General features: G+C 40.5%; 2 protein-coding genes across 2 annotated transcripts; both read right to left on the bottom strand.

Moving 5' to 3' along the window:
• Positions 1-96: 96 nt before the first annotated feature.
• LOC112050235 (trypsin beta-like) lies at positions 97-4,985 on the bottom strand. The gene is made up of 5 exons (XM_052882208.1): positions 4,649-4,985; positions 3,817-4,159; positions 1,757-2,009; positions 1,245-1,400; positions 97-808 (listed from the first exon to the last, which is right to left on the bottom strand). Exons 1-5 carry the CDS (start codon positions 4,860-4,862, stop codon positions 632-634), a joined length of 1,143 nt encoding a protein of 380 aa, XP_052738168.1. The 5' UTR covers positions 4,863-4,985; the 3' UTR covers positions 97-631.
• A 3,438-nt stretch (positions 4,986-8,423) lies between these two features.
• Positions 8,424-10,223, bottom strand: LOC112050221 (serine protease inhibitor dipetalogastin-like). The gene has a single exon (XM_024088436.2). The coding sequence runs from the start codon at positions 10,221-10,223 to the stop codon at positions 9,051-9,053; it is 1,173 nt and encodes a 390-aa protein (XP_023944204.2). The 3' UTR covers positions 8,424-9,050.
• Between the last annotated feature and the right edge of the window lie 201 nt (positions 10,224-10,424).

Here is a 10,424-nt window from a genome sequence, read left to right on the forward strand (position 1 = left end):
CCAGTTCATCACTTGACGGACGTTATTACGTAAAGTGCGTTATTAATAGTAAAATTAATCTTGCTATCAGCGAAAGCTAAAAAAAAAAGGAATATCCCTTCGGCAATTCAAAAGCAAAAAAAATATTATTATAAAAACAAAAAACCCGACTCCCTAAGCGTAATGAACTGAAAAGAGAAAAACAAGTATCTCAATATCTTTAAAGTTCTGACTAAATTCTTTTTGTTGCTGCATGCGGCGACAAACATTGGTATTTCATTCTTTGCCCGTAAGAAAGTATTTGTCCTCGCCTGCAGCGCCAGTACTATACATCATATAATATGTAGGGTATCGAACGTACGTAGTACAAAAACGGAACCATTATAATATCACTCACGCACATTTTAATGTCTGTCTGTTTTCTCCGAATGTACTGGACTAAACCAATTGAAATTTAAAAAAAATATATTTGAAATCCTCATAATAACAAGCTCTTTCATTTGATGTGTCACATGATGCAGTGGCCAGCACAGAGGATATCAAATATATATATATATATATTTTTAATTTTAATTGGATTAGTCGCGCGCGACGTGTGTGTGTCGCGACGACGAGCGGGTACGCGAGTCGCGTGTACACGCCGCTCACTATATCACAGCGTGGTGTTCGGGTCGGGGTCGCGCGCGACGTGCGCGTGCACCCAGTCCCAGACGAGCGGGTGCGCGAGTCGCGTGTACACGCCAGGGAAGTTGCCGCGCGCGCAGCCCAGCCCCCACGACACCACGCCGATGAGTTCGCCCTCACTCACTATGGGCCCGCCACTGTCTCCCTGCGAGCAAAAAACATCGTATTTATAGTAATATATTATCAAGAGGAAAGATATGATTGTTTGTTTGTTCTTTAGGAGTAGGTGCCCATAAGCACCTACTCCTAACTCTGATGGTTTCTACGCGGCAGTGTACCGGAACATGAAATGGCTTGGTAGCACGTCTTTGCCGGGAGAGTGAAAACTAGCCACGGCCGATGCCCACCACCAGACCAGAACTGAGCCAATTTAGGAAATATAAAAACCTAAAATGACCCGAGGTGGGAATCGAACTCAGGATCTCTCTGGTAAGTACCACAAAACTCACAACAATACCAGAGAGATTGTTAAACACCTATGGATGATGAGTGGTGCCTTTAATAAGCTAAGTTCAATCCGTAAGAAAGCTTGAAGTTTGCATATGCATAGAATGAATATGGATTTATGGTATTTTGTATACCTGACAAGCATCAGGCGAAGGTTGGTTGAATGAGCCCGCGCAGAACATGGAGGCGGGATCTATGGGGTTCCGGTCAAGGCCGGAGTTAAGGCAAAGCTTCATAGCAATGGTCCTAATCGTCGAGGACTGCAGAAAAGTCGCACTGGGACCACCCTCCTGTTAAAAAATAAATGATTAACTACCTTGGATCTTATAGATTTAACCTTGGTGGTTCAGGGCTCTAAAATAAAACTTAAAACAGAGGGATAAGTTTCAAAGATAGCCAAGTCTATAGAGTTTATTGTCGGCTCTTTTCAGTAGATTCTACCTTATCCCGAACCAGTAGTAGAGTCACTACAGACAGACAAACATGACTTTTCAGGATTGTTTATATTACTTAAATTAAATGTATTCTTCATAAATAATTTGATTGAAAGAATTTACACCCATTGTGAAGTAATTTAGGTTAAAAAGGACTACCCAAAGTTTTAGATTAAGAATGGATTAAAGAAGACGGTATTAAAAATACGTACTCTCAATTTTCCCCAACCAGATACAATAGCTGCTTGGTTTGCCGGCACTCGCGCTCCTTTCGCCACCATCCTGATCGGCAGAATCCTCGGCGAGAAGCGGAGAGGAGAGTACAGCCTGACCAGACCAGCATCGTTCACTTTGGTGTTCCTCAGATACTTCGGATGTACATAAGACTCTTTGACGTCATACATTTCTCCTCCGTGCGTTTTCCATGATGAACCGAGCCGAACGCTGAGCTCACTTGCTTTGGGTCTGTAAGTAGAACGGAAAGGCCTTGTATTAAAACTGTTAAGTTCTGGGATCAATTTGTTATATCGGAAATTTAAAATTTCATCCTAATCGATCCAGTGGAGAAAAGGTAACAAACAAACAGACTTACTTTCGCATTTATAATATTAGTATGGATTGACTCAGGACTGATTTGGTACCTACTCTCCGGGCGGGATGCGAAAAAGCATTTCTCAGCGCAAAAAATTAAGGTCTGGTTTGGTATTATATTCAGAAGTTTATCCGTTAATAATTGATCTACATGACGCTCCAGTAAAACACGATAATTAATTATTAATTATCAGTGATAAGATGATGTGATGAAGATGATGATTTTGATTTCACGATCACTATCAGATGGTAATGTTGACCGACGGCTTAACGTTCTCTATGAGGCTCGAGGTACTAATCAACTTGCCCATTCCATGCTATTTTTTACTGGAAAGCTCAACTCCACAGCTCGGCCTAGGACTCGAACCCAGGACCTCGTGATCCGAAGCCAGATAGGCTGACCACTGAACCAACGAGGCAGTCAATTATATAACGAATTACGAGTACGTTGTTAAAAACAATTCCATAAAATCCGTCGATCAATCAATTCGACGCACAACTGACAGGGGACAAAAAAAAAAGAAACAGATGTCTTCAATATCCCCGAGAAGTCCCATTCTCTGGAAACAAGCCCACTATTTGGGGAAAACGTATCGTTTTCCAAGTATGTGATAATAAATTTCTTTAGTGCCCTCGTAAAGAGCGGGCCCACCGACATCGAGCGGGAGATATACGGCGTGTATCTCTCCGTGGAGGCGATCGCTGTTTTGCATCGAAAAAAATACTATTCGCCCCTCGAGGATAAATTGATATTGTGGAAGGCTGCAATTCACGTAGCGAGCTACGGGGATGTGCGGCGGCCTTTGAATTACCGATAGCGAATAGTGAAACAATGGGCAGTGGAAGATGCGGACGTTTATGGACTTAGCATTTTTGTAGTTTAGGTAGCTTAGTACTTGGTTTAGATAACCTAGTTCAGGAAGTAGATTTGGCTTTGTCACGGTAGAAAAGCGTTGTTTATAATTATATTAAGAGAGATACAGGCGGCGTGAATAAATAATGTTTTTTAATATAAGTTGTTATCAAAAGGAAGAAGCACTGTTTTTGATTTTGTTTCATGGTTAAGTGAATTGCAAATTTTGCTTGCAGAATACGCCTTTCTTAGAATTGTATTCCATAGTTTTCCTTCCATTATAACGACTATTCTCTGGTTTGATACTTACAACATAATTATTTAGTTTATTGGCTTACTAAATGGGTGTTTCTATAGTATTTCCAATTTCAAGTTTTGCATTGATTTGTAGCAATTCAGTACAATTCATTTAGAATTTAGATCAAATGAATATAATAATAAACAAGTATATTTATTTTTTAATCAGCGATTCGAAACCGAGTTGCTAATCAAGGTCGAAGATATTGCACAACTGTCTACGTAGCTGACTCGTAGGTTTACTAATATAATCTTTTTTTTTATTTTACAACAAGATCTGCTGCCTGGTCTGCGGGATCATTATTAGTCTAAGTCTAAACTTATACGAATAATGATCATCTTCATTGACCAATTAAGTAAATTATTATTCTCAGAGACTTGTACCTAAGTAATAAGTTGGACTGTGAAACTTCGTTTGTTTATGATACGTAGACTCAAAGGTGACATATACATATGTACCTTGTTTAGACTTTTTTTATTCGAAGGGACGAACCAAGTCGCGGACTTCCACTAGTAAATAAATATAGTAACCTGAGCAGGCAATGCGCCGCAGTGAGCAGCCACAGCGCGGTGAGGACAGACCCGCCGCAGATGGGGTAGGTCTTCTCTCGCAGCGACACCTGCCACGGCACCGCCGCTATGGACGTGTTCACGCCCAGCACGATGCGCCGCGTCGAGCCTGTAACTGGTTCATTATACAAACTAGTATTTATGAACGTAGACAGAGAAGTAATTAGACAGCTAGAAAGCTTCGATTCATCATTACCAACCCTAAGTCGGCTCACTGTTGAGCACGAGACTCCTCTAAGAATGCCAGGGGCTAGTCCGCCACGCTGGCCCAACGCCGATTGGTTGGCAAACTTTACACACGTAGCTTTTATGCAGTTTCCTTACAATATTTTTCCTTTACCGTTTGAGACACGTGATAATTAAGTTGGAGGTACATGCTACGGATCGGATTTGAACCTACGCCTACTTTGAATCGAGGTCATATCTATTGTGCTATCAAGTCTTGTCTAAGCCAATCGTCTAAGCTTCGATTACATGAAACATATTATTACTTGTCTATTTATTCATCTGTCTGCGAGTCAATATGAAATACTGAATAGTGGTGAACAAAATTTAATTTGTTTTAATTTAATTAATTCTAAGCAGAGGCTATAATATAATGCCTGAGAATGAAAATCGTGTGTAAATGTAAAATTACTTGGAGAAATTATTAAAAAAACCGTTTACCTCGTCTGTTAGATTGTGTAGTTTCTGAAAAAAATACAAACGTTTTCCATAAAACCTTACGGTGATTTTCATAACTTTAAAGTTTTGTTTTACTTTGTTCTATTTTTAAAATAAAGGATTTACCTACCCAACTTATATAGTAAATGTTTAAACAACGTCCTATACTTCTGCTGCACGCGGCTTTCGTTCAGAAACCTGAGTATGTCGTGCTTGTGTGTCTCAGCCTCGCCGACCAGCTCCGAATAGTCCACTTCCACCACAGCTTCAGTTGTTACGGACTCCTGGACCTCTTCTCCCAACACAACGACCATTGCAATTATTATTTTAATCACTGTACACATAGTTGATTTGTTTCTTTAATTATTTATCAAGATTTGCTATTATTTAAATAACTATATTCTGTTAAGGGTTTACATTCAGGGCATACCTACATGTGGTAGTTATATTTTAAGAAATATAATTTACTTAGAATATAATAATTTACAATTGGCTAGAAGTACTTCACGATATTTTTGTGTTTCCATAGTCGTTTTTGATACTTATCCAACACCTTTCATCATATTATTTTAATTAGTTAATTCATAATTTATATCGATAACCTGGTGAATAGCACTGTATGTATAAATAATAAGACGGAACTACAGAACAATACTGTCGTTACACGTTGAATATAAAAGTAAGTGAGCATGAAATTATATTTGCAGTTATGTTAGCTAAAATTCATTAAAGTTGAAACAATAATTCTATAAACATTTCTATCTGATTTAATTTTACTACTATTTACTTATGCTCTAGAGTAGACTAGTGATGTTCTTCCATTTAAAGACCATGTCTTCGTTATTGTTATTCATGTTTGTTTTGTAAAAATTTTGATTTGTAAAAACATTATTATGGGCGGAGCACATAGGTGCTGAAATAGCAACCCCACACCCTAATGCTTAGTGTTGGTCGACCCCTCACTAGGTGGGGCGAAGAATCTAGCGAGCGACGAATCTAGGAGTAGCTTTATGCTAGCGATTCAAAATTCTGTGAATTAATTCGTTTATAAACATTGGAACCAACAGAATAACAAACTTCAGTTTTCAGTCATTAAATTACTTGGAAGTACAGTCTTAGAGTTTTCACGACTTTGTAGGTCTATTTGGCTAGAACTTAAGAATTCAAAAACGATCTCGTACCTAATTCAATTCGAAGTTGTAGTAGGTTGCCTTTGAGAATTAACGAAAAGCGCGGGCCGCGGGCGATTTAAAACTTGCCAGATCCTCTCTAGAATGTAATTAACAAGTTTTCAGGTACTGTAACACGGCCTTCCACCAATCTGTAATTAAATTTGTTTCATTCGGCCAAGTTTGTGTCGCGAGCTGGCCCTGGCCTGTAAATGTCGCGTTCCCCCAAGTTTGCCTTAACTTTGAATTATTCACGAACTCTGTCGCTGCGGTGTTGGAATTAGTTGGTTTCATTTGATTTCATTGGCTTTAATGTTCTTTAAAATGTTTAATGGGAATTTATGTTTGTTGTTGCTATAATTTTTGAACCTGTATCCTGTATGATTCATCCAGTTATTGTTGATCTTTATAAACCGACAACTATATACCTACGTGTATGCCATCAACTTAGGAATACTATTGTTTGTGAGTTTTCGTGTTGAATAAGGAACTCAATCTACCTATACTAGCATTTTAGAGAAGAATGATTTGTATTTATGTATGTAACGATTAAACTCAAAACTACTGCACTGATTTAAAAAATTCTTTCACCTATAAAAAAACTACATTATCAGGAAGTAACATAGGCTATAATTTAATTATTTATTTATATATTTTGGTTCAACAACAAAGTGTGACTGATCTCATCATGCATAGAAGAAATCCAAAGAAATGCCTAGGTTGTTCGCTAATTTAAATTTGTAGGTTCTTGTGAAATTTAAGACTAAGATACTTAATGTTTATGAATAACATTTAAGAGAGTTTCGGTTCACCTAGTGTGGGGTCGACCAACAATGACCTGCCTCTTGCGGGGTCGCCATTTAAGCACCTTGGAATCATCATCATCATCATTATCAACGCATATACGGCTCACTACTGACCTCGAGTCTCCTCTCATAATGAGAGGGGTTTAGGCCAATAGTCCACCACGCTGGCAAATTGCAGATTGACAGACTTCAGACAGAATTAAGAAAATTCTCTGGTATGCAGGTTTCCTCACGATGTTTTTCCTTAAATGTTGGAGTTGAACACACAAAAGTTGGAGGTGCATGACCTGGTCCGGATTCAAACCCACACCCTCCGGAATCGGAGGCAGAAGTCATATCCACTGGGCTATCTCGTCTATCTCGTACCTGGTTCTATATCTTTGAACCATGTGCTCATAACAACAAAAAATACGAAGTAATTAATGAAACTCTACGAAATATTATTTTAGAAGGTACTTACCTATTTAAGTAAATTATTTTACCACCTACTTAAGAATCACTCGGTGCTTAGCTAACTACACAGTTTATTAATATATGTATTAAAATGTATGAGAAGCTATCTCAATAATCTCCTCCCTTATGCTTACCTCGAAAGTTGAAACACCACTCAACTCAACGATCTATAAATTGTTCTTCCGAAGGCGTTGGTAATTATTTGCACATCAATTTCGTTCGTTTTGAAATTAGCTATTTTTTAATTTTAGGCGTTTATGAATATTCCTATAGTGTATATATGCTTTGTATGAATATTACAGTGGCTTAAACAATTCATTTATACCTAGCAGACTGCAGACAAACAAAATTCACCTCCTTCTTATGCTGAAAACCGCATCAAAAATCTCAAGATTTAGGCTGTATCTGTTTTTTAAATTCCCTATGGGACCATGGTTTCTTTCAGGATAAAGAGTACCTACTCACTGCAAGGTACAATTTATCTCTATAACAAATTTCATCTAAATCGATTCACTGGCTTATCCGTGAAAAGGTAACAGACAGACAGACTTACTTTCGCATTTATAATATTAGTATAGACTAAACGACGTTCACATGCGTAATTCCCGTTCCTGTGAGAATACGGGGGTAAAATATACCTAGTCTGTGACACCCACAAAAAACCTTGAACTTTAACGTGGTAAAATCGTTTTCAAAATCAGTTTACCTACCCCTAATACACCACAAATTTTAAATTCTTTATAATTTTAGTATACGATAACAACAGGTACTTGTCATTACTTGACCTCCTTCAAAATGTACACACTGCAGAAGGGTAAAGGCCCAGTTCACATAAGTTAACAACAGACGGACAGGCAGGTCACAGCCTGGGGCCGCTCCGCGACAGCATGCTTCTGTAATACTGACCCTTTGTGAGCGCCTTGAATGGGCCCAGCCTTCACAATGAACTGTTGTATCTGTAGCCAGCTCTGTGCATACTAACTTAATCTGGTGGTTGGTGGTTTTACTATTTATTGTTTCGAGATTGTTTCTCAAGTATGTATAGCTCTGGTCAGCTATCATCATTAAGAGCCTATATGAACGGCCCAGGCCTTTCTTCTTATAGGATAGGGGATATTTTAGACCCACCACGCTGCTCCAGTTTATTGTAAATTATAAAGGTAAATATATTGTGCAGGAGAGCAGCACGGTAGATACAAAAGTATAGGCTATAGAATTCTGAATAGTAAGATGACAAATATGGTGCCAAAATTTAGAGATAGTGGTCTGGTTTCGACAAATACTTGTGTATAAAGTATCGAATGTGGAGTCATTACGCTGTGTGATACGAAATGTTCTTTTTGAATAGATATTTTTCTTTCGACGGCCTCGGTGGCGGTGTGGTATGTGTCTGCGATCGAAACGCCTGTTTTAAATTATGAAGCAATCACGTAGTTGCTTGTCAGCGTAAAGGCTCTGGACAGGGGTTTTTTGTATTTTTTGCAAGTCATAAATTGATAGTATTATTCTGGCCTATTAAGTGGGCACCGTTAGACGCGTCTCTGTTTGTTACTTATATATTCTGTGCTTATATGTAATTACCACCAATAAAGTTAAGTTCAAGATACCGGATTTTATTTGACCATCTCGTTCTATACAGTATGCGCAGTGGATTTACACGGAGGTCCTGGAATCAATCTTCGGTTGGACCGATTGAAGTTATCTTAATTGGTCCAGGTTTGGCTGGTGGGAGGCTTCGATATACCGCCAAGCGATTTAGTGTTCCGGTCGTTTAGAAACCGAAAGGGGTGTGGATTATCATACTCCTCCAGGTGTATAAAGAATAAAAAAAAAGATGTTATCGAACGTAGTTACGTCATGATGTACTCGTAGTTAAAAGTTAGAATAAAATCGGTTGCGAAAAGGACCTGTGCAACATTTAGTTCATGCGTTTGCATAATATATATTGACTTTGTTATTAAAATGTCCATCGTAGGTACTTAGTATAGTTTTTAATGATATAGTATACAAAATAAAGATAAGCTTTTAATATTCCGACAAAGTGTTGAGTCAGATTTTAGTCCAAGATGAACAAATCAAATTTTTTCATTAGGTAATTGTTGACTCAGACTCTGCACGCGCCTTTGGACACCATCATTATTGGTTTGCCGTAGTTTTTCTTGCTGCAGCCGCTGTTGCAGTTCAGCCACTCGAGGTTCCAGTACGTGACGCCGTCGGAGCCGCACACGGGCTGGTACTCCCTGGAGCACTCCCGGCAGTCGCAGTCCATCACCACGCACGCGCCGTAGTGGAACATGCTGATGGGGTCGTCCTGCTTGGAGCGACAGTCGTTGGCGCACCGCAGTTCGCACTCGTTCCGGTAGGTCTTGCAGTCGGTGCCGCAGACGGGGATGTACTCGTTCGTGCAGTAACAGTTCGGGCACGCGCCGAAACCTATGACCATCAGCTCCGGGTTTCGCGTGCGTTTCGCTTCGCAGTTCAACTCGCACATGTTCGGGAACGTCCTCGGCTCGTTCTCCCTGTCGCTGCCGCACACGGGGTCGTATTTCGCTGGGCACACGCACGGCAGGCACACGTCTTTGGGCGCCGGTTTGATGGGCGGACTCAAGGAGCACGTCTTCTTTCTGTTCTGGCACGCCATTTGGCATAAATTAGCGTACTCGACGCCGTCGGTACCGCAAACTGGAGCTTTGACATCGGGACACTGACAGCCCTCTAAACAAGCCCCGGCGTTCTGGAACTCTATCGCCGGCAGCCCTTGTGCCAAGGCGTTTTTGTTGGCGCACTCCAGCTCGCACAGGTTCCTGTACAGGACGTCGTCGCAGCCGCACACGGGGGACGCTACGGTGGAGCAGTCGCAGCAGGGGCCGAGGCACTCGGCGCGGTACGCCAGGTACACCAGAGGCTTGTCCGACTTCAAGCGTCTGTAGTTCTCGCACGACAGCTCGCACTCGTTGGGGTACGTCTTCCCGTCTACGCTGCACACCGGGAGATATATCGGCTGGCACACGCAGTCCGTGCACGTAGACCCGTCCTCGCATACGGCCACCGGTGGCTTGCCCTTCTTAGCGGCGTTAGCGTTGTAGCATTCGAGCACGCATTTGTTGATGTAGGTGACGCCGTCGTCGCCGCAGACGGGCTCGTAGTTGTACTCGCAGGCGCAGACGGCCGGTTGGACCGCCGGCCTCTTGACGTCGAAGTCGCCGCAGCTTGCCAGTGCGGCGTGCAGTAACGTTAATGCAAGTGAAGCTGCAATTGTAACGATAATTACATACATTATTTTATCTATAGAAGAAATTGACAATGTTATTGAGCACCTACTAAAAACTCTTTGTTTCATTTAAACTCCAACAATCCTGAATGAGTTTGAATAGATTGACGCTAATTTGACAATGGGGATGCATTGACCTCTTATATAGGTGTGTTAATAAAATAATATAATTTACAAAATAAGTATTGAATAACAAAAAAATATAAA

The sequence above is a fragment of the Bicyclus anynana genome, chromosome 6 (assembly GCF_947172395.1).
Source record: "Bicyclus anynana chromosome 6, ilBicAnyn1.1, whole genome shotgun sequence".
NCBI classification, from domain to species: Eukaryota; Metazoa; Arthropoda; class Insecta; order Lepidoptera; family Nymphalidae; genus Bicyclus; species Bicyclus anynana.

Excerpts from the sequence above, each read along its gene's own strand:
- LOC112050235 (XM_052882208.1), bottom strand. The coding sequence starts at position 4,862 with ATGTGTACAGTGATTAAAATAATAATTGCAATGGTCGTTGTGTTGGGA. Across the intron at positions 1,401-1,756 it reads CTGGTTGGGGAAAATTGAGA|GAGGGTGGTCCCAGTGCGAC; the intron begins GTACGTATTTTT and ends ATTTTTTAACAG. Across the intron at positions 809-1,244 it reads CTTCGCCTGATGCTTGTCAG|GGAGACAGTGGCGGGCCCAT; the intron begins GTATACAAAATA and ends TTTTGCTCGCAG.
- LOC112050221 (XM_024088436.2), bottom strand. The coding sequence starts at position 10,223 with ATGTATGTAATTATCGTTACAATTGCAGCTTCACTTGCATTAACGTTA.